Source organism: Phaenicophaeus curvirostris, chromosome 2 (genome assembly GCF_032191515.1).
Source record: "Phaenicophaeus curvirostris isolate KB17595 chromosome 2, BPBGC_Pcur_1.0, whole genome shotgun sequence".
In the NCBI taxonomy this organism is placed as follows: domain Eukaryota; kingdom Metazoa; phylum Chordata; class Aves; order Cuculiformes; family Cuculidae; genus Phaenicophaeus; species Phaenicophaeus curvirostris.
Window position 1 is genome coordinate 61,386,062 of NC_091393.1, and position 24,922 is coordinate 61,410,983.

At 42.6% G+C, this 24,922-nt stretch overlaps 1 protein-coding gene across 3 annotated transcripts in view; it reads right to left on the bottom strand.

Moving 5' to 3' along the window:
• Positions 1-24,922, bottom strand: part of PDE10A (phosphodiesterase 10A) — a 786,455-nt gene that overhangs the window by 589,055 nt on the left and 172,478 nt on the right. For 2 of the 3 annotated variants that reach the window (XR_011337005.1, XM_069852238.1), the window contains exon 1: positions 13,054-13,931. The exons of the other annotated variant lie outside the window; for it this stretch is intronic. Coding sequence is in view for 1 of the 2 variants with exons in the window: in XM_069852238.1 (XP_069708339.1) it covers positions 13,054-13,897 (844 nt within the window). In the remaining variant the exon portion in view is untranslated. Of the gene's footprint in view, positions 1-13,053; positions 13,932-24,922 lie in introns of those variants that run through there. 3 annotated transcript variants of the gene reach the window in all.

The following is a 24,922-nucleotide window of genomic DNA, read 5'->3' on the forward strand; positions in this document are numbered from 1 at the left end:
TGGCTGGCACCCAAACTATGCACTGCTCCAAAAGAGGGAAAAAAAAAAAAACCCAAACAACTACTATGGCAGTAAGATAACAGTATTTAAAGTATTATTACCAAACAACTGTGGGATAGAAATAAACCGCTAAAACCTGAAGGAATAATTCCCGGGACTGAGTTCACGAGGTTCACTGATCTGTGCATCAGATGATCAGTTGATAAAACTGAATCATGCAGATTTTGACAGCTGAGCAATATAAAAGCCACCAGTAAGTAAAGGACTACACATAACCTCCAGCAGTACAAGATAGGAAGTCATCATTATACATGCTTCTGCATGTAGATGGCAGTGTGTATGCCCAATAGCAACAGAAGAAGGTATCAGTAACAATCATCTAGACTGAAGACACATTAATTTACAGTCACTGTATGATTTTATACATGCTTATTTCTCCTTATTTTTACCCTTTATGGATATGCCTCTGACATGCTCTGACATACTTTCACCTGATGCAAAGATGCAGGTTTGCGTTATGAAAATATCTACAACAAATACGACATTACCAGTGGTTCTCCCTTAGTACAGCTTAATACTTCACTCTTTAACCAACAGCACTGACTGCAGCACAATTAGCCATGCCCAGATCATACACAGAAGGAAGAAACTATATTCTGAAACTCAGAGCATGCTTCAGATATGACCACATTGCTACAGTGGCTGAATTCAGATTAAAACATGAAGCAAAACAGCTGCAAATTCTAATACTCAAGATCAATAAATGTGGCAGAAAATAGTAAGTAAACAGAAATCTGTGAATTGCAAATACAGTCTAGAAGCATCTGAAGGATATCTTGTCTTCTGTCTGCTCTTTCACCTTTTTTCTCTCCTCAGTCTGAATGACACTGGTGAGGTAAACTTATCTTTATTGTTCTCACCATGTCTCAAAAAACATAAGGCTATTTGCTAAAATAGTAATTCCTCCCATAATGAAAATTTATCTCGGAAAAGCTGCAGCAGAAGCAGGTCTAATCAAAACTAATCATTACATCACTTCATGGTTTTAATAAAAGCACATTTAAACTGGTTTCACTGTTGGCCTTGAACAGCACAATGCACCATTATGTTTTCCATTCTAATCTCTTTTGCATTCTTCAGTAATGTGCAAGTGACAAGAGTCTATTACTGCCCCACAGTACCAAAACAAAATTACTTCATATTCACAAAACTTTAATGCAACTACCACCAGCAGAAAAGTCCATAGCACAACTAGCAATTCTATGCTCTGTGGAAGGTCTTCACTACCAGATTAGAAGGATGCAGGGTTTGCTAAGAAAAGAAGAAGATAGCAAGTAATGCTTCCTATCATCAACATCATGCACATTCTGGGCTGGGTAAAGTACCGGGCAAGGAAAGCAAAAGTCCTGTGGGGGAAAAAAACAAACAAACAAACCAACCAACCCACACAAAACAAAAACACTGAGCACATGCAAGTAGAGACCTCCATAAAGCCAACTTCCAACATGGCAAAATTTATGTTACATAAGTCGTGCTATTTCCACATCTTTGAAGGACACTGCCATCTTAGATATTACATTTTAAACATGCACTTCCAAGTTATTTTCAGAAGTTTATTAACTTTTTAAGGCACACATCTTCTCCTTTTTCAATTCTGCTCTGTTTTATTTGAGAGCAGTTCCTCAACCTAGATCACCATGAGCCACGTGAACATTCCTGCACAAGGTAGGAGACACATTCACAGGAACAAGTAGCCTTAGAAGAAGAATTAGGCCATTTCTTTAAACAAGAAGGTTAGTTTATGTGAACTTTAAGCGACCATGAAATTATGGATAAACTGCATCAATCACAGCCAAGCTGATCTGAGATGAGGTGCTGATGAAACAGGTCTCATCAGCTCTTCACAACATGCTGACACGGCTTGCTTTCCCATCAGCACTGGTGATCCCCTGACTTCACAGTGAAGTTATCCAGGAATTTAACCAGCAGAAAACTTACCCTGCACCAGAGAGAGTAAACAGGCACCTACCATCTCAGCTCCCTGAAAAAGCTTGCTTTGAGATCAGATATGTTCCAGTATTAACAGATAGAAAGGGGAAGGAAACAAGTACGTGTTAACGGTTTATGCTGTCATTGCTCCTAATAGCCTCTTGCAGCCTGCTTCTAGAGGTTACCAGCACATAAGCAGGACTCAAGGTCACTTTTTCCATTTCTTCATCAATCACAGTGGCCTACAGCTTAATATACTGGGCACTGGAACAGGCTCCCCAGGGAGGTGGTTGAGTCACCTTCCCTGGAGGTTGTTTAAGGCACGAGTGGACGAGGTGCTGAGGGGCATGGTTTAGTGTTTGATAGGAATGGTTGGACTTGATGATCCAGTGGGTCTCTGCCAACCTGATTATTCTCTGATTCTATGATATTAGCAGACATTCAACTCCGTCTGGATCAGAGGTTAGGAAGCCAGACAATGTGCCTAAGCCTTTCTTCTACGATCTCTGCTGAGCTGGTAGTGGCTTTGAGCAGAGAAGCATAAGTTAGGAATCTCAGCTGCCACTAGTAGACCTGCCAGAGCTCATCTTGGAGGTCTAAAACGTAAGAAATTTGTATTAATTGAAGTCAATATAAAAGTCTTTACACAGACTTTCAAGTCAGTTTGAAAACTCAGTTTTAACTTCCGAAGTAAAGTTCAGCACAGGACATTTCTATATTTAAACAAAGCTTAAGTCTTAGCAATTAATGATTTAGCAAAAGAATTTCAACATTCCAATACCGCTCAGTGTAACTGTGCAACTGTTTTCTTCTTGTGTCTTCAATCTTGATACATAAATTTTGATACATAAATTTTGATACATAAATACAGCAGATTTCAGCTTCCTTACCACTCCCCCCTTCAGCTCCATAAACATCAAAAGAATTTCTGTCAAAACAACAAAACCAAAAATCTCCTTCTACAAATTCTTGGGCACAGTAGAAGAGCTAGCTAGTTGCTTTGATTCAACACACATTGTTAAAACAAGATGTTGCAAAGTCCTAAAAGAGTAGTTCAACGTATTTAAAAAACAAGGGGTACCCAGCTGAATTAACAAAAACAAACAAAAAAATTAGCCTTGCAGCCAAATAAGGTAACAACCACAACATCATCTTGTAAACAAGTATCAAGACTTGTCACAGAAAGGTAAGAGCTCACCATCAGTAAAGTAACCAGCCACAGTGATGTCAGCTATACTCACAACATATCCATGATGAGAGCCATCCAAGGTAATTTATGTTAAGTGATAGAGAAAGGGAATGTGCTCTACATGTGGCCAGATTTACACAGTTTTAATAAACTGCTAGATGAACTGGGAAAAAAGGTTGATTAGGTATTGAATTACAAATAAAGCTTTCAAAAAGAAAAAATGAAAGAAAAACCACACAGGGTAGAACAGTAAAACTTTCAGAATTACCTAGTAAAATACCAGTAAGAGACATGGCCAGCTGGAAAACACAAGAGATTGTTACTTAACAGTTAGCCAATCAGTGAAGATAACAATAAGCTCTGTAAGTATATTCATGAAGTACATAAGAGTCACCAGGGACCATTTATGTTGTTATTAAAAAGGGAACAAAAATACAGTTAAGCAGAAAGAAAGCAGTTGTGATATTAAAAACAAAAATTACACTTACAGCCATAATCTTACACTTCAGTGAAATCTTATAACTCAGTGAAATCTTATAACTCAGTGAAAAGATTTCTTCAAAATTTGATGATTTGCTGAGAGATGTCCAGTCTTTCACCTACCCCAAAAGAAACCTCTCAGAGCTTATAAACAGATTTCCATGCACATTTTATTCTGCTGTAATCACATTCGTTTGAGGAATAAAAACATTAAACTTCTCTTATCATTCAAATCTTTCCCTTTTTCTATTTCTGACTTCTACATCTTCAATACTACTGTTTACTGGGTAAACCTCCATCACTTTTTGTTAACATAGGAGATGTGATTTCATCACACACGCTTCATTCATCCTTATCAGCTGTCAAGCTTTGTGTCTTCTCATTCCCCTATGAACATGCATTGATGCATTTTAGCCACAACTTTTAAGAAGACTTTCAAAGCAGCAAGTTGAGGAAGCAAAGGTATTAAAAATAAATAATTGTACTAAGTCAGACAGCAAGCCACGTCCTCCAGCAATGGTTCCTTATTCACTGGATGCATCTTTCATTCAGGACTTCGTAGAACCTATGGCTCATTCACTAGGAAAAGTTGGCCTATAGAAACAAGGTCTTACTGTCACAAATGGCATAAAGATTCTTCTGCTGGTCCATATGGCTACGTCCCTATACAAGCAAATAAAACAGCCCAGAGCTCATTCTCTAGCCACAAAGTAAAGGGGCATGATGCACCTTGTGTCCACAAAACTAAACTCTTCTCCTTACAGAAGGTCAGTAGAGAAAAATACCTTTACCCTTGTCTTTTAGCAATGGTCCTCCTTTACTTTCTTCCAATACCCATGCAGGCAGTTAGGCATCAGTCTAAACCAAACCAAGGAACACACTAAAATTTAAGCAGAATAGACAGGTCTAGAGCTCAACCCAAATCCTCTGTGTGCTTAGTTCAAAAGTTTAAAGCACTCCATATAGCTCCAATGAAAGACAAAAAAGGGTTTAAAAGAAGCAGGCAATCTGCAAGCACATTCCTACCCACAAACAGCCTATGGAAGTTCCTACAACCTGCCAGATGATCCTGTTCTCTCTACTACCACAAGAACTAAGCCAGAAGTTATAAGGGGAATGCACTTTTCTATAAACATTGGAGACTGTAGGTCACCCATCCTCTCTGACCTCTTGAAAGCACTTCTCAAAAGGACACCTAAACCCAAGGCCCTCTTGCATTCATAAACTGAAAGCCACAGAACTACATTTAAGACCCAAGATTCATCAAAAGGCAGCTTCTCGAGGATAATTGTCTGGGAGTCTTTACTGGTGAAAACTGGAGTCTGAAGAAACAGTAACAATGAGACACATTCACACAAAAGCAATTTCCTCACAAGCATGACACAGGAGCCTGGCATGATGAAACCTGAGCATACTGGCTAAGGCAGTGCCTGTTTTGGGAACAGATTAGTTCAGTTTCCTGTTACATCAAACACTAACTTTCATAAGTCCTACGTCTGCTTAAAAAAAAAGCAAGAAAAAAAAAAATCTCTACTGACATCACACTTAGGGCTGGGCAGACAGTGGCAGATTAGGAAATACAATGAGTCACTGTGAATACAGAATACGTAGCAAGAGTTCTTAAACTACCATGCAAAATAAAAATATAGACAATACAGTCAAAGTGAACTACACCAGAAAGAGAGTAACAGCAGCATAGTGGCTTCACACAACCAAAGAGTTGGGGAAAATAAGAACATTATAAAAAGGCCAGGGTAAGACATGGGCTCACTGCAGAACAAAACAAAGCCAACATAATTCAGCAATCAAGGAGGAAACAGCAGCTAAAATAAGCTGATGGGTGGACAAGAAGGAAATAATATTAAGCCGAAAATACAGATACAACTGAAAGAAAGAGAAAGCCACACAAAGAAAACACAGCTGACAAAGCTATGTTCCAAGAAAGAATTCACTCTGGAGAAGTTGCCAAGGTATCTGTACATACATGAAAGAAAATCAAAATATAAACACAAAGAAAACCAGCATAAGTAAAAGAATGAGTTTTCATAAACTTAACTGCTATGTGCGAGGGGGAAAAAAATCATTAGTGAAATACTAAGGCACATGACTTTTTTTTTTTCAAAGACCATTAGAAGAAAGGGTAGTAGTTTTACGCAGTTTAGAAGTAAATAAAATAGATAATATGGAAGAAATACAATGGAAAAATAAAAAACAGGCAGTGAGGAGAACTTTGAAACAATAAACAGGATGCCCACTTAGCCACCAGAATTCGGACTTCAGCATCTAAATCTCTCAAACAGCAGAACACCCCAATACTGCAGAAATGCTTCTAAAATATCTAGGGCAAAAAGTGCCATCTTTCCTTCCAGTCAGGAAATTTCTCCACAAGGTGAATTAAAGTAGACAGTATTATTAAGGTGAACATGGCAACGCTTGTCAGCAACTAGAAATACTTGCTATTTTAGGCACATATGGATCAGAAGGCTTAGAGAAGCACGTTTTCCATGCAAACTGTTTTCTGTTACAGATCTGGATGCAAAAGTTTTCATTCCTTTAGGAACTATTTGTGGCTTGACATTAGGGGATTTCTTTTTGATGCAAATGGAAGGATAAAAGGAAGGAAGAATGTTGGAATTTTTAACAGCTGAATAAACTTTGTCAAGAGAAGTATGTCTCAGCTGCATAGGAGTTTGTTGATAAGACAGAAACAAGGAATCGGATCAATAAGTGCTAATGAAAGCATTAAATCTTCACAATTTCCAGATGGAAGATGGATTAACTGGTCTCAGATGCTGACAATGTCTTCTTTGGGTCCCAGCATCAAAGGCAGTGAGATTACTACTGCTGCTTCTACGTAGAGTTTTTTTATTATTTTTTTTAAAAAAACCACTACTATGAGTAGGAGTTCTCTAAAGGGAGCGAGTAACATCCAAGCCTTCTCTTTTGGTATTCTTGAGCCAGAACCACTTTTGAAAGCCCTCAAGTGATACAGAGACTCCCATTCTAGTCCTATCTAGCCATAAGATTGGGCACCTATTGATGTTGCGACATTTTAGTGTTAAAAATCTCACACAGACTTAGACTTGTTATCAATGCACTTTTCAAAAGAATATGAAATTTGAGAACACAACATTTTTTTCTTTTTAATGCCACCTATGACAAGGTGCTTAGGAGCTGGGGATTACGAAAGCTTCCTGTGGTGATAAATCACTAGAAAGAAAAATATATAAAAAGAACACTGAAATAAAGGAGTTCCTTGTAAATATGCAAATGATACAATGTTTTTTTAACTAATTCATACTCTTGCCAAGTTTTTTCCCCCAAGAACATAATTAGCATACTTCTAAGTTGAAATAAAGCATTCGCAGTGTGCACTAACAGTAAAGATGAATTCATCAATTTACCACAAAATTTTAGAACTTGTTATCCAGATTTTCCTTCTCCCTTACAAAAACAAACACATCATGAGCTTTTTCAGAATGTTCATTTGTTAATAAAGTCACAATTGTAAGCCTGTTACCTGCCTTTTGAACTGCCTTACTTGAGTGTGCAACACATCAATACGTTGTCTGGCACAGCATAAGCCAGAGCCTTCCAGAAACATCAGCCAGGCTGGTTCTTCCCACACTAATTATGACAGCTTGATATGAAGCGATGATGAAACTACAAAAATACACTGCTTTCTCACAAGCTTTTAAGAAGTGGGCGAGGGGCAGGGAAAGCCCACCTCCCAAGACAAAAACCCTGTTTCCTCACCTTGAAAAAAAAATGGAAAAAATAGCATCGCTTAATACACGAGATCAAAGCTGAGGCTTTATTTAACACAGTTGCCACGTTCAACCACATTAACTTGTCACATCCCACAAGATAAGCAAGGCTGAGCTGCAAGAGCCTTCAGATGGCAAAGAAACAAAGTACTGCAAGGAGCTGTAGGTGGCACTCTTCAAACTCTGACAGTGGGAAGTCAAGTACCAGCACAACTGAGGACATTACAGAGCAAAGTCTGGATCTTTAGCAGAAATACCAACAAGAAATATTGAAAGATTTTAACCATAGCTCACATTCATTAGTAACACAATAACTTCAATAATATATATATATACAGCAATCCTCGTACACAGACTCTGAAGTTCCTAAGAATTATAATTTCAGTGCTATTAATATTTTCAATGAATGCTACAGTATACTAGTGTACTAAAATCCAGTATCTTAAGAAATTATCCATTATATCTGCAGAACACTTTGCATGCAGCCTTGTAGCTAATTATGTAGATGAAAATCAAACCCACAAATGACAAAAATACTACTTTTAACGTAATGAAATATACCATAATTATTTAGGTTTTGCCACAGCTGTTCTTCTAAGCTGGGTAGTAAATTTGTTACAATAAATGGAATATATAACTAAATATTTCAGAACGCTATATGAATTGTTAATTCTGTGATATTTACTGGTGAAGATGTGGCCCACATACTGAAAGATTCAATTGTCCCACATACTGAAAGATTCAATTGTATAGAGTGCAAATCAATATAGCAAAAATGAAACACTGCCCCATAAAACAGGTGATGAATTTTCCGTTCCTGCAAATAGTGTTTCCTCATTAACAATTATAGACTCTTTTGTATTTTAAATACAGACTGAAGTCAATACACGTTACTGTTCATTTGATAAAACAGTAAAGGAAGACCAGATCTAGTAACAAACTTTGAGGTACAGGGGTACAGGTAATTGAAACAGCCAGCAGAGGGAGTATCAAAGCAAAACAAAAAAAACAAATGGTCTTTTCTATGTATATTTTTATTTACTTATGATCTTGCTTTGCTTTAGAATATGATAATAGTGCTAAAAATGCAAAAACTTGAATATTGTTAAAAATACAGAATTTAAAAGTATTAACCATGACCCAAAACTAAAATACTTTTTAAAGAAGCATTAAAAAATATGAGCTCACATTAGCCTTACCAAAATGGAAATCTGATTTTAATCACAGGTAAGGATAACATCGACCAACACGCTGCATAAGCCATTTCCAAGTTATAAATACACACAGAGACTGTCATTCTTGTTTTCCAAATCTAAAATTAAGTTCATGATTTGATAATTACTGAGAGAACATTAGGTATAAACTATTTGTATTAGACTACAGCATAAAATCTTAAAACTGAACAGAAGGTACTGTTGCACTGATCTGTACAACAGAAGATGAAAAAGCAAATAAACCAAGTGCATGTCCTAGATCATTAGTGGAATTAAGCATTTATATGACTGTTTCAAAATCAAGTCGCTCTACCATCATGTATATACCAAAATAAAAAACCTCATCTTTACGCTTCCTGGTTTTCACCACGTCCAGATGCTAAGTATGGCTTAAACACAAGCAAAGGGAAGACAGACACGAACAGGGTGACTGGAGGTGCCAGCCTTGTGTTAGAAGCTTAAATGACCTGCCATCCTCTCCTTGCAGGAGTGACTGCCTCCCAACTCACCTACACCTTCCCATCATGCATAACCACACCTTCCACAGTCCACCTCAAATGAGGAGCAAGCTTACTGAATTAACAGTGTAGGCGTCACCTGCTTTCTTAAGGCCTATAACTGCTAGGAACCCCCAAGTCATCACGCAAACATGGGCAGCAGAGCTGAGGAGTCAAAGGGACAGAAGATCAGATATTTCAATGTAAATTGTATGTTTTATAGACAACCATTTGTAAAGATACCCAACTCAGTCAAACAAGCCCTCCTTCACTATTAACTGCTTGCACCTGCACCATTTCCATTCCTTTTCCATGCCATTGCTTACTGACTGCCCTACATATTGGCCCATTATCCCTCTAAATAGAACAGCAGTGTTTCAGACCAGGATACATGGTGTTTCTATACATTAATGCAAAATGTGGTATTATGAAACACCAGTCCTGATGTGATGTCGCTGAACAACATCACAAGTATACACTGTTTTAGTGACAATTTTGCTTTCAATTAAGGTGGAGCCAGAATCCCTGGCGTGAAAACCAGAGACAATTCCATATTCTACATCACTACCTAAATTTTAAGGATGATTTAATTGTAAAACCAAACCTTGTCCAGCTTTTACACATGGGATTCATTGCTAAAGATGAGCATTTGGCTTACAAAACCCTGACTGCAGCTAATGCATACACAGACCAGGAGAAAAACTAGAGTCAATCCAAAATTAACATTCCCATTAGTGCAGGTAGCAGGAATACTTTTAACTTTATTTAAACCATAATTGCCATTTTCTTCCACAACTACAGATCTTACTGCTTGTACTCTCTCAAGAGTACTACTCAATCGGAAAGTCTCAGCATCTGCCACATGATGGTGCAGGATGAACTTGCTGCATCACAAAAAAAAAATAAAGAAAAAAGAAAAAAAAAAGCAGGTAAACAGTAGCCATATAGATTAGGAATATTCTGAAAATAATGTGACAATTAGAAAGGCCCCATACTGTAAAATACTCATACCTGCGAGTATGTGAGTAGATTCACGGATCACAGCTGAAATATGCTACACAGGCAGCTTGAAAGGCCTTGAATGCAGAAGGAATGGGGGAATGCTCCCCTAAAGGTAAGACATTTCACAGAAACCTGGAATACCTGGCAACATCTTAAATACTGTAGGAGTCCACTGGAGAGTTGATCCAGGATGTTAAATATTAAAAGTTTCTTGAAACACTATGTTATGCATCAAGTTACAGATTTTAAGCATTTAAGAAAAACAAAACACACCACACAAAGTTCATATAACCTTCTGCAGTCCAGTGCTTTATTAGGAATCTTAAAAGCATAAATAGCCATATATAGCACAAACCGAGTATCGCAGAACCTAGAATTTTAATAATAGCAAGAACCTCCTAATGAATTCCTGACTGGAAAGCACACAGGTTGAAAGAGCTCAGAGGAGAAAGAAAAACACATCCCTCACGATTTCATTGTTTGCCAGTCTTAAGGATCCTATTAGGTCACTTTCAAATCTACCTTTCAAAGAGCTGATCTCAATTCTCTTCCTTACAGAACTCCTCAGTTTCCCTATAAAAATATTTAGACTTTTAAGTCAAACAGTGTATTTGAGTATGTACATAAGATTTAGAATCTAAAATATAATTCAGGAAACAAAACCTATGAGATGCAGCACATCATCTTCTTTATTCTACATGACCTCATCCTCTTCAATACAGTAACAGCCTTCCGGCTGCACCGTAACCAAGACTATGCACAGTAATCCAAACAGTTGGACAAGTGCTTTTCGCAGTTGCTGCGCTGGAACTGAATAGTATCTTGTTTGACTTCCCTCCACTTCTTTTGCAGCCTGGCTTCCTACGGAAATCATACTCATGCAACCACTTGGGGAGAGAGGGAAGTGTACGCATATGTATATTCACACCCACGTGGATGTCTGTCCGTCTGACCTCACTAACACCTTTTGAGCCCATTGGTCAGTTTCAATCACACTCAAAAGAGGAGATATCAAACATTTAAGTTGTTGCAAGTTTCATGAAAGCAGGCTGCAGAGCATGGAAAAGTGTCTCCACGGAGAGAGGCTGCACGTCTTAGACGTCAGTAAACTCACAAGGGAAAGCACCATTCTGTTCCCTTCCTGCCTGCAGGAAAATCTTCAGTCAGAGGTCACAACCAGTCAGAGATGATCAGGTTTCTTGCGTTCAAGTGTTCATAAAATAGCTTAAGTGAATTCCACTGCTTTTAAAATGGTATTTTGAACAGAGCTGATGTTTTCTATGTCATCTTTTTCTTAGTCTAGCACAGAAGAGAACTGTCCTATATGACACACATTCCCTGGCTCGGTCCCTTGCTCCTAAGGCCACTTATTTTAAAACATCTGCGTGGTACCACATGCATGACAGCACTCTACCCCTCTCAAACGCAGAGAAAGTAAAAATTGGAAGAGCTTAGGATTCCCTTCAGGCCTCAGAACTAAACAAGCATGTGCTCTGTAACTTGACTATTGAATAAAGTTTCAAAAAGACAATACAGCAAATATGTACTTATCTCTATTCACTTCTACTGTAGAATGGAACAAGCACTACCGCGTTTGCAAGCTATTGTTCTAAAGACGGCTGTAAGGCAATAAGACAAATAATGAGGTTTCAGCAGATATCCCTATAGTTTTTCTCATATCCCACCAAAATACATTCACGCACAAACTATTCACCAGCAGCCACAAAGCCACAGAGTAAAAAGTAATAGATAAAGAGTAACAGTAAAGGTAACAGATGAAAGTGCAACTATAGGGACGCTTTAAGGCATGGATACATGATTTAAGAAATTGGCACAACGAGAAGGAAAAAAACCTCCAAAACAAAACTGCAGATAACCACAGGGGATCGAAGTCACCCTAAGCATCAAAACATCAGGCGAGCAAAAATACAGTTTCTGATAAATATATATATATGTATATATGTGTATATGTATGTATTTCAGCCCTGATCCACGCTGCACCTGGAAATCCCTAAATCCCACGCCCAAAGCGATCCCCGGCACACGTGCGGGCGCGGGGCTGGGGGGACAGCCCGGCTCCATCCCGCAGCGCCGGGACGCGGTGCCGCCAGCGCTCCGTGCGCCGCGCGGAGGGGGAGGCGGCGGCGGGAGCAGGGCGAGACGCCCGGGGGGGACCCCTGGGAACGGGGCCAGGGGGGTTCCGGCGTGCGAAACCCTCCGGAGAGGGCACCCGGCGAGCGGCTGCTTGGGGCTTGGGCGGAGGCAGAGGCTGCGGAGCGCCTCGATGCCCCCTTTATGCCGCCATCCCCGCACTATCCCCGTTACGACAACGAGCACATGGCTCCTCGCCGGCTCCTCGTCCGCCTCGCCACGGGAAGGAGGCACCCGGCACCGAAGCCGGATCGAAGCCACGGAATTTGCGGGCGTGTGGCGGAGCCGACAGGGGATGCGGGAAGAAGCGATGCCTTTCACCCTTTTCGCTCCTCCGCCGCCGCGGCTTTCATGTCAATTACCGATAGCGTAAATGCTTCCTTATTGCTGCTTCAGGTAAGCGAGGTGGGGGGGGTGAGTCTCCATCCCCCTACGTATCGTTCCCGAGCAAATTAATCATGCACCAAGTGAAAGGCAGAGAGCCGTGTGATCCCGAAACGATGCCGCGATCCCCGAAGCGTTCGCAGGCAGCTCCCACAAAGAGCTCCCGCTTACATGGAGCATCCCCTTTGTCCGAGCATCCTCAATACGCACCCGGCCGCTCCTCCACGCACGCCCCACGCAGACGGCCCCTTTGTGTCTTCGCCTCCACCCCATTCACAAAGAAATGCCCTTTCCTCACGGCACGTCCCCGGCCTCGGCCCTTCGCCTCTCCCCCCGAGACACGCGCGACCCGCCGCCGGGCACAGCGCTCCGGTACCTACTTGTGTTCAAGAAACAGTCCGTAAACCTCCTGAAGCAGCTTGCAGAATTAGATCCATCTTCCATGTCTGGCCCTAGGAGCAGGGGAGACGTTAAGGAGAAGAAGGCGCCTCTCTGCCGCTGCTGCCGCCTAGGAGTCCTGCTCCCGCCGGGGCCGTCGCCTCCTCGGTTCCCGTCGCCGCGGGCAGCTGCAGCACCGAGGGAATCGCAGGACCACGGGCGAGAGGCGGCTGGGGAGAGGAGGAGCCGGGAGTGCTGCTGCCGGGGGCCGCCGGCTGCGGAACGGAGCAGCGAGCCCTGGATGGAGGAAGAACAGAAGAGTCTCCTCCTGCCGCTGCCGCCTGGATGGGCGATCAAGTGAGCTGCTGCCGCCGCTGCTCCGCCAACATCTCTTCCTCCTCCTCCTCCTCCTCCTCCCGCCGCTCTCGCCGCCTCTCCTCCTCCTTCCCTCCCTTGGAGACTCGTGAGGTTAAAGGAAGACGAGGAGGGGAAACGAGGAGGCGGCGGCAAGAAGTAAAAAGAAGATGGAGAAGCGGAGGAAAAGGAGGGGATTGGAGCGAGGAAAGGAGCCGCTGGCGCTCCGGGGACGATGCCGGCGGAGGAGGCTGTCCCTGCGGCGCGGCTCCTGCCGCTGGCGGCGGCTGTCAGGAGGAAAGAGAGGGAGCTGCCGGCAGCCGTGCCGCCTCCGGGAGCCGGGGGAGGAGGAGGAGACCCGCCGCTGCCTCCACCTCCGCCGCCCTGGCCATGGGAGTGGAGCGGGCGGCCGCCGGAGCCGGGCTTTTCCCCGGGCGCCGCAGCCAGGGGGGCCGAGGGGCGGGATAAGCTCCGCTTCTCCGGGTTGGACATGCTTCCGCTCTTCCCTCCCTTTCGCGGCACTTTAAGGCAGGACGTCTAGAGACAGACCGGCGTAAAGCGAAAGGGGAAGCCGAAAAAAAAGGACGGAGCTAAACGAGGGGCGGCCGCGGTCCGGTCCTTGGCTCCCTCCAGCAGCCCCCCGGCAGCGTTTCCTCCGCACCCCGGCTCCCCGCCCTCGAAAAATCCTCACATTTCCGTTCCCCCTTTAAGCGGGAGGAGCTGGGGGGTGGGGGGAACAGGGCGCTACTGACCGCCGAGCGGTTCCGATCCCCTTTTAAAGTCCGCTTTTCCTCATGCTCCCGCCTCGCCTTCCAAGCGAGGGAAGGGCGACAGCCCCGAGCGAGGCCGAGGCTGCCCCGCGGGTGCGTGCGCGGCTGCGGAGAGGCCGCGGGCAGCACTGCGGAGCCGCTCGGCTCCGGCCCGGCCGCCAGAGAACGCCCACTGGCGGGGCCAGCGCCTCCCGCACACCCCGGACCTGCGGCACCGCGCCGACCTAAGGGGACGCCGGGGAGAGACGTGAGAGAGAAAAAAAAATAAAAAATAAAAATCCTGCCTATGCGGCCTCGTTGTCACACAGAGATTCCCAGTCATCCGAGATCAAAAGGCAGACGCTCTGTGCGGCGCCTGGGACAGAGACAGCAAAGAGCTGCCCCTTCCTTCGAGTATCAAGGCCCCGCTCCTGCGCGGGGATGCGCGGTCCCTCGCGGCACTCGTGCCGCCTCCGGCCTCCCGGCCTCTCCCGGGCCTCCCCCCGGTGCCCCCGCGGCTCCTCCGCCCCGGCCGCCACCCCAGGCTGCACCCGCCGCCCCCCCGGCCCCGCAGCCCCGGCCCCGCTCGGCGGGGCGGCCGAGGGAAGCCCGGGGGCAGGCGCGGAGCGGAGCGGGGCCGGAGGCTGCGCTGGGAGCCCTCGCCCCGCGCGTTTCGTTTTCGCCCCGCCGAGGCTACCGGAGGGCATCGCCCCGCAGCCCGTCCCGCTCCCTGCGCGCCGTCGGGGAGACGCCGTCCCGGAGCCTCACGGCACCGCAGGGCAGCGCCTCCTCGTACGCGGTCTCCCAAGTTCCGAACAGTTAGGATTTTCGAGCGCTGTTCGTGTTTCGGACGAGCGCTGCAGCAAACTCGTGTAGTTCAAACCAGCACCTAAGGAATTACCCGTTGCGTTTGAAGAACGGCTGGCGGGCAGCCTCGCGGCTGGCGGTGCCGGCGCGGGGAGCCCTCCCGGCACAACCCGGCCCCGCAGCCCCGGCCCTCGGCGAAGCTCACGGAGCTCGCTGAGCCCTTTGCCCTCGCTCACCTGAGCCGGGACCGCCCTGCCCTGCCCTCTCCTCCAAGAAGGGAGGCTGGAAGGCTGAGCCCCAGCGGCGGGACGGCTCCCTGCGGGGCAGCGGCCGGGGCTCGGTGAGGGGCTGGCACCGCGCTGACCCGGGCTTCCCTCTCCTCCGGTACCTGGGCGGGGAGCAGGGAACCGGACCCCGCGGGCAGGCGGCCGGTTCCCCCGACGCTGCCGCCCGCCAGCGGGAGGACAGAGGGTCGCCGCGTCGGTTCCCGCCGGGCCGGGGCCGCGGCCGAGCCCCCGAGCGGAGATTTTGTTGCGGGACGGCGGGGTCCGGCTCCTCGGCGGCGGGACCGGCCCCGCGCGGCGCTGCCCGGGGGCTCCGGGAGCTGCCACCGCGCACGCCGTTGCGGATACTCGCGGGGAAGATGTTCCTGTCGCCGTCGCCAGCAGGGCACCCGAAACTCGGGAGATTCTGTTTTCCTCCTCTCTGCCTTCCAGGAGACGAATTCTCCGCGCGGTCCGGTGCTGCGTTCCCGGTGCTGCGGTGCCAGGTGGCTGCGGGAATCCGCACCCGGCTACCGCATCCTGCCCCTTGCCGCTCAAAATTACGCTCTTTTCTTTCGAATTTCGACTCCTGCTTCGAAAACAATATAAACCTACGCTTCTAGTTTAAATTTTAAATCGCTCGAGCACTTTAGAGGTACCGTTTCAGGACTTCTTTTGATGCAGGAATACGCACCCAACTCCAGTCAAAGTCAGAGTATTTATATATCGCTGTAAATCTAATAAGATATTCCTCTAAAAACTGTAACTCTTTAGAATTAAAATGTGTTTTCAGCTAGCTGAATGTTCTGTAACACTGGGAAACAATCCACAGCACCTGCAAAAGGTTTAAAATGCCAAAACAGATTAAAGACTCTCATTTAAACAAACAAACAACGCACCCCCCCACAAAACAAGACCAAAAAACCTCACAGGGCAGGTTTTACTAAACTATTTTCATCTGGAAGTTTCCTAAAACCTGCTGGTTTTCTGCAGGAAACTGCATCTGCTTCTGTGATCCATTTTCTTTCAGTATATCTGACTTGATCAAAATAGTTTAATCCTTTAAATCTCATACATCTATTTGTGTGAGGTGCTTTTATATCCTTTAGTGCAACCATTATTTACCTACTTTACATATAGTGCTTTTCAAACAGAATTGCAGCAGGACGACTAGATATCCAGCAAATATTTAAATTCTCTGAGAAAAAGCTTAGCTAAGGGAAATAAAACTTTAGTGAATTATGTTTTGTTGTTGCAGCCTATTTGCTTAGCAATTAACAACTTCTCATTAGACAAATCTTTTACTAAATTCTTTACATTGAAAGAGATAATCACTGAAATGACTGATAAAAAGCAAGAGCTATTCACCTGAAAATAATGAAAGGTGCTTCTTTAGACAGATTATCCCCAAATTTGGTCTGTCGATGCCAACAGTAAATCACTGAAACTTTACATCGTCAATTTATAATTGTAGAAATCTTGTTTGACTATTCTGATCTGTGCTAAATTCCTTAATTGCTCTTCATCCAAACTACAGTTGTTCAAAAATCACTGCTTGAAACTAGTATCTGTGCATTTATACAGGGAATGTGACTTGTGCATTTGTAAATATGCATGTGTTTAGTCAACAAACCAGGGAAAACACATTTTAATTTGAAAGAATCATCAGATATTCTAGATAAGCAGCTTTCAGTTTAGGGGTTATTTACAAACTGTTAATTTGATCGTTATTAATTATTCATTGACAATTCATACCTGGTTGGTCACCTGCTTCTTGGCTTGGCAAGCAAAAGCAATTACAGAAGAAAAGTTAGATGACAGTGAAAGTTAATATTCAAGTTCTGTACACACACATTTGTAAAATATACAGATCTGTAAACAAATCAGATATGCTTAGTGGTCATCCAAATACCTGGGGATAAATTAGCGATAAATCAGATTTGCTTATTCCCCAATATATCCGTCAGTCTGGGTTTTCACTGCTCATTCAGCTCATGACAGTTTCCATTGCCTCCAAGCGATGATGTCACCGATGCTACCTGTGGTACTAACCACATGCCCACATCATTTACCGGAAAAATCTCACCGTCTCCAACAGAAATTTTTGATATGAAGCAGTGAGGTTTGCTCTGTTGTCCCAAAAAAGAATTTTTAAAAACTGAAACACAAAGAAATGTGAGTTAAAATGTTCTGGTGCATCCACTTCCATCAGGTGCAAGGATTCTGTTATAAATGCACTGTGTCAATGCAACGATGGGTGAAAGTCTTTGGTGGTATATGCATGCATAAATGTGATTTCACAGGAATTCAGGAGTCAGAGTGCCCACAGAAGCCATCAGGAGGTCTAGCATGCATTGTACTTACAGGAAAAGGCCTGGTTTGAAAGCAGCAAGTAAGCCTGTTTGGCAACAATTTGGTGATATTAATCAAAACACTCGAAGGAAAGCATCGTGGGGAAAAAGTATAATCAAGTTATATAATGGTGGTTTGGTATTAAATACAGCTTTAAACCAACACCTGTTCTTTCCCAATTCTGTTTGCTACATTTTAAGAATGATAGTGACTCATTTTTTATCTGGTCCCACTCTTTTGCCTGGTAAATCCCCTTATCTCATTCTTAAATCCTAAGTGTCTCCTCTATGTTGCATGATCAATTGGAGTTTCAAAAAATGTAGGATGACAGCAGCAAAGGAGCTGACTGAACCAACCACCTGCACGTGGGTGAAGCAGGAGCAGCCACAATAAAATACAGAGAAGGCAACCTGCTGGAAAGAGGGGGGCAGAGAGAGCAAAAGGATAAATGCAGCTAAAACCCAAGGTCTAGAGCTGAGTAAACTCGGCCCCAAATTAAATCCTTTATTGAAAACTCTGGTCCAAGTTAGTAAAAATAGTTGTGTTTTATTTCCTAAGGATTTTCTGCTAAATGATCTTACAAAAATACAGTAATTATTACCCAGCTACTGAACTGCTATAACAAATTAGAAACCTACAGAAAAGGACTTTGTTTCCTAAAGCCTTGTTCTATAAACCTTTAGAGTAATTTATAGAGAACCTTATTTCATAAGAGATTCTTTTTTTGGAAAGGATTATTCTGAAACGTCATACATGTACAAGGAGTAAATTTGTTTAAAGGGCTTGTATTAGCCATTTTCTTTGATTCCCACAAACACTCACAAGCTACCTCTTTTCCACAAGAATATTAACTGCAAATGTCGATAACATGCAAGCACATGCTAGCAGCCATCTTGACACTGGTTTTGGGAATCACTCAGTCCAGATGCAGAAGAAATACTGCAAGCTTCAAACTGAACTGCAATTCATCCATCAAATCAAAACAACACCTTTTTTTTTTTTTAAGAAGTCCAGATCTGTTCAGAGATAGCCGATATAAAGAGAAAGAAAAAAAGTAAGTAAGTATATTATTTGTTTTCAGTAGTTTGTTCTGTTCTGGTTATGCCATTTCACTTTCTGCTCTGCAAGGTGAGACCCGAAAGGTTCTGTAGCTGGAACAATAAATAATGAAAGTTTCTCTACAAGTGCTATGGTAGGGGATATATGATGGCTGGTACATTAATAAAACTATGAAGACCATGTCTTTTCCTGGCAATTTTCTCCTTTTAGAAAACAGAAAACTGTGCTAAGTTATTGCAAAATTACAATTCTTTATGGAAAGAAGATACCTTGTGCAAAGGTGGGACTTTTTAATCTGAAAATTTTCAGGTAGACATAAGGCTATATATTAGCTTGTAAGAAAAAGCAAAATAGCTTTTGTTTTAAAAGGAAATGCCAATGCACAAAGGAAACCATTTACATTTCACTTTCCTATCAATATACTTGGGTTTGTTTCCCATAAAGGACTGTGCAACTAGCTAAAAGAAACCTTATGATGCCATCTACCATTTTGTACAGTCTTGTGCAGCACAAAGATCAAATACTTACAGAGTTGTTTTTTCACAAAGGGTGGTCAGAAAAGGAAACAATGTTAAAGCAATGAGTGTCCCTCCCTCCCCCCAAAAAATACTTTCCTCTAAATAAATTAAATACTGGCAGTAGCTGTCTTTACTGAGATGCTATATTATAAACCAAAATCACCTTAAACATTGTAAGCTCTTTGATACAATCATCTTTTGAATTATGTCCAGCACAACAGGACCCTGGCTTAGGACCCGGTCCTTTCAGGTAGTAATGAAACAAACATCAAATGATGTAACAGTTGGCATGGTAGGCAACAGCATTGTTGTTACCTAATACTATTGGAACAGCTATTTTTATTGCAACGAAAATAAAGAGAATTATCAGGATTTTTGTAATTTTATCTTTCTGGTTTTATAATGAAATCTCAAGTTACTTGATGACAGAAGAAGATTTTTATAATTTGCTGTCTACTACAAATAATTAATGAGTTATTTCAATTCTGTGTTCTATTGGAGCACAGAAATTCTAACCTTTATGTGAATTTAAGTTGCTTTATGTGTAATAGATTTAAGGATCCAAGCAAAAAAGTTAATACTGACTTACCCTTTCCCCCTTTACCATGAGTTGTGCATCTGGCTAATGCACAGCACAGCCCATACATAGCTACTGTCACAACATGAATACCAGCTTTCCCCCATAACTCTCTCTTACAACCCTCTACACTTTCCCAAATTTTCCAACCACTAAAGACAAGCAAACTTCTCCCCAGTGTGGTTTGCACAGTTCTGGCAAATTCTTTGATGGAACTAGCAATCTCAGCTCTGAGTTTAAGTGTAAAGCTTTGTCTAGTGTAAGCCTATAGCTGATTTGCCTCTTTGATATTAACAGCAGGTGCAAGAATAAATGAAGAGACTGAGTCTAGCCTTTAGAATTATCCACAAAGAAACCAAATATATGTTGAATTTAAGCACTCCATTTGTGACTTCTGAGCATTGCTCAGAGGTAAACCAAGTTTCTTTTGAGAACAATGCTTCCTCCTTTTCAATTTAATTCCTCCTTTGTTTTATACTTTCTAACAAATCCCAGTTTTGTCAGTTGCAGTAACTAACAAGTAACCCTCTGGGAAGAGCAGAACTTTTACTCCCATGCCATCTGTTAAAAAAGTAAGCTGTTGATACTGAAATGCAGACATTAGTTTTCAGAGTTAACACCCTGATGAGACAAAAAAGTACAAATAAATGCATATCTCTAGAAACCATGGGCTATTTAATATATTTTCTAGAACAGTTTGGTTTCAATTCATGCCCTGTTTTTATATGGAAATATATCATCACAAACCTGAAAAATAGAACACTTGACTTTGAAATAAAAGCTTAAATTCTTTAAATTTGTCATGCAGCCTGCAGCTCTCCTGTCACGGGCTCTCAGACTGATGCCCTGTAATATGCATTCAGCCAATACCACAGTCAAGCCGAATAAAACTCAGTAAAGTTTATCATCCATTTTCTATTGCAATCCTTACTTTACACACCAACACATTCAACTCATCTCCCTATAGCGGCACACATGTACATGCTATGAACATGTACCTGCTGTCTTTATATCCATGCTATCTTTTTCTTGCCTGTTTCTACACTCACAAGTTATCTCTCTGTTTTTCTTTCTCCTCCCCTCCCTCTCTCAAACACTCAAAGAGCCAGTATTTCTCTAGCTGCAGAATAAACATAATAGTACAGATTTCCTTTGGAAAATACTTCAAATCAATATGTAAAAAACACCATGTAGAAGGATGGGGTATTACTGCCATCATCCCTGAACAAATGCCATCTCGCATATGCAGCCCTAGACCATTGCAGACAAGCTTATTTGATTCAAATCAATTCTCCTTCAGAAATAAGACACCACTGCCATGTACTTTATTAATTCTCTTTTATCTGTCTGGCTGCTTATTCTCCATTATCTCCTTTGCCATCATCTAGCATCTCTTGATACTCAACAGCTTTCTCTCCCTCATGCATGATACATCCTTCTATCTTTCTCTCTGGTTCACCATTTCTCCACACGTTACCACAACTTAGCAAACACACTTGCAGATGACAGCATCTCTGCTGCAACAAGCTTTTCACCTGCTTTCCCTTCCTGGCTTCCAAACTCTTTTGCTAGCAGCAGTACCTCTTCTGCTGGCCAGATCCCATGGAGAGCTCTGGTACTCAGTAGGGAAGGTAGTTTCTTCACAAGCCTTGGGTCTAAACAAAGGTCAGTTGGTAAAGCAGAGAAGGAGGAAGGACAGAGATTGCATTCCTCCACCAGGAGCCTGGTGCTTCCTACACAGGAGGCTTTAGGATGGTAGAAATGAAGAAGCATTATATTATAGCCTGGCCACAGAGACACGGAGTCACTCATCTCACCTGTTTAACAAGGGTTCCCTGGATGAATGACTGGGAATCTGAATACAGACCATAGAACTCAAACAGAACAAACAAAACACAGTCTACTCCCATGATAATACAGGATCAGCAGCTACTCCAAAACAGCCCAGAAATAAAATGCACACAAAAAATTTCTTTATGAGTTTTCCTTAGAGTAAAGTTGTGTTACATGGGTATAACTGACAGGAGTCCTCTTCAGGCTAGGAATATTTGTATTCATGCTAGCCAAACAGAGTAGGGATTTTAAAATATACTGATTGCTTTAGTACATAGAAAATAAATACAGAGCAGTATACTGCAAAATACTGTAATCCCCTTTGGAAAGAACAGAACTGAGTATCTAGCAGATTTTTTGCAAACAGTTTATTTGAACTGTTGTTTGGTTTTTTGCTTGTTGTTTTTTTTTTTCTTCTGCAGATACCCTGCACCTTTAGGACAACAGCAGAAGACAAAACACAGTCTAACCCACTTGAAGCAATCTCTACAGTAGCCTCAGCTCAGCTTTCTCTTTCTGGATGCAGTCTACAAAGATGTAAATGCCACACCTGTGAATCTGACTATTTTCAAGACAAAGCAGCAATGTGGCTCCTACTGAATCCCATAACTAAGAATCCCTACACTGAGAAAGCTTTTAGCAAGCCATCTAGTTTGTAGTTTCTAGGAGCAGAAAAAGTAAATCACACAGTAGTCCCAACACCCAAGTTACATCGGACTATCTCTACATCTGATCTGGCTCATGCACACTCAGATACAATTATCTATCATTACCTTTTTTTTTTTTTTAAGTACAGATTGACAACCAGACTAAACAAGCCATTACTGCAGGAACAACTCTGGGTTTATTTCTGGAGAAAGGGTTCCTTTGTGAGACCGCAAACCTCTCATTTAACCTAAAGCTCTATGTGGGGGGTTTCATTTGTGGTTACTCTAACCTAAGTTGTGGTTTGACTGAATATGGCTTCAGTAAAAATCTAAAGGATTTTATTAGAAAAGCAGATTTTTTCCTGCCAATAACTTCTTTTTGTCTGTCAGCTCTTGTGCCACACACAGCTTATCACAGCACAGATTCAAAATCTGAGGCCATTTTTCTCGCCTTCAGAGCTATTAAATTTGATTTTCTAACTATTTCAGTACCATAGAGCTCCGAAATAATAGGCTACCTTAAAGCAGCTTTAATTAATCTGCTTTAAAAGGGAGAAAGGGAGCCACTGGAATCTTTAAAGGGGAAAGAAGACAAAACCAAGACAACTATGCAGAACTTTGGCTTGAGGGGAAGCTTGGGGAACAGCATGTGCCACAGGAGGGGAACCCAACAACTGCCTCCCCTGCCCAGAAGTCAGGCTCTGGCTGCAGGCATCGCCATGTGGAGCCTGTCACTCTCTTCCAGTTCAGTGGGGCTCTGAAGCAGAGGCCTGCACGGGATCCCCTGATTCCTAACGTCAGTCCCTACTGTCACAGACTGTTCACACATTCAAAAATCAGTTACACCACTTCCAGTGGCCCATTATAAAGATCATTCAAAATCTAATTCTTTCTTCTCTCAATTTACAGCCAAAAAAATGTATGACCATTTCTTTCAGACCAGCTTTTTCTTCTAGGTTTAAATATTTCTTCTTCCTTCTTGACCTCTGGTATTTAAAAAGCAGTGGTATCTTCCTCAGACTTCATTTTCCCCAACTAATCAAGATACAATCTTACAGTTCCCTGATATAAAAGTAGCTCCAGTCTCCTCATGTCTCACCTTACAAGCCCTTCAACTATACCTCTTCCACTTGGAATTAATCTTTCCTCAGTACAGGTGACTACAGTTGCAGGCACATTCTCACTAAGGTTCTACAGATGGCTTAAACATTTGCTTAGTTCTTTTGGAAATATTTTGCCTGATTTTTTTGAGAAATCAGGTCTGGTTGCATGATTCCATCACTGGGGGCTGTGAGAGGTCATTGGTACCTAAGTCATTTTGTGATGAACACAGCTGTGAGGAATTTCTTCCCTCTTGGTTGTTTCCAACTGATGAGCTTCAAGACAAAATTCGTATTTGTCCCTAGGTGAGTGATTTTGCACTGTTTACTGCTACGTTTCATTCCATTTCTGGTAATATAGACTTTAGAGCTCTCTGAATCATCCCCAAACATGCTCCAGTTTCCTTCTGTGCAGAAAACGGCCTCTCAAATTTTATAATCTATAACATCTGCTAACACACCCTTACTTGCATGCAGAAAAGAAAATACAAAATCAGTTCAGTCCCCAAATAAATACTTGCTAAATTCAACTTGTAACCTTCCTTATGCCAGTGGGGCAATTGTCCACAGTTTAGCTATAAACACTTGATTTCATTCCCAAGTAGTCTACAGCACCCAATGTTTCTGCAGAATTCACAAATACCCAACGTATTGTCTGACACCACTGCAAAACAGTGAAGTATTAGTAATGAATGCTGCCTTACAGAGGAATAAAGAGAGACATTTAATTTTTTTCCCTAATGTTATGCAGGAAGTGTAAAAAGTGTTGTAAAAGAACATTAAAAGAATAACACAAAAGTATCCTGTCCTCCCCTGCCGCCCTCCCTCCCTCCCTCCACCTTGCTCTTCCTGCAGTATCACCCTCTGTTTTCTCATCCATCCCACGTATGAGGGAGGAGTCCAGACTGGACCTGGCTCAAGCAGAGGCAAAATAAGCAGATCCTGAAAGCCGCAGATTGCCAGAGGGCACCTGGCTGCCTGCTCTGCCCTTCCAGGAAGACAAGCAGACAAGCTCTTCCAGCAGGGTAGCCACCCAAAGAGCACAGCTCCAGCCCTGCCTGAAAAGCCTCCTGCTGTCTCAGCCACCGAGGGTATGATCACAATTCATGGATTGTCCTTAGAGCCTGTTGTCCTGATTTTTTAAGGAAAACAAATTTCTTTGCTTTCCCTCTTCCCATGGCCGTTTCTCTTTTTAATAAGTGACATAGTTTTTAAAACAAACCCTCACAATCAACAGAAGTGTAATTTTTCAAAACCACACTCCTTCTTGAGATCAAACCATCCCTCCTCAACCACGAATTAACAGCCTTCTATGCAAACTTGCTCTACCAAACATTAAATTACAATGTACGTAAATGACTTAATTTAATCTGAGAAGAAATTTAGAAAATCCAAGCAACAGAAACTGACCTGTTATTTGTTTTAAAAAAAAACCCAAAACAACAACCTCTTGGTTTATTTGTTTGTTCACAGTGAGATGTAAGAAAGCGTAGAAAAGAGAAAGGAAAAACAGCTGTGTTATCAAATGGCAGGTTAATATTTGAAGGGAAGGGAAATCTAGAGAATGGGAATGGAAAAGCAAGCAGAGTCACCACCTTGGAGCTCTGGGGGA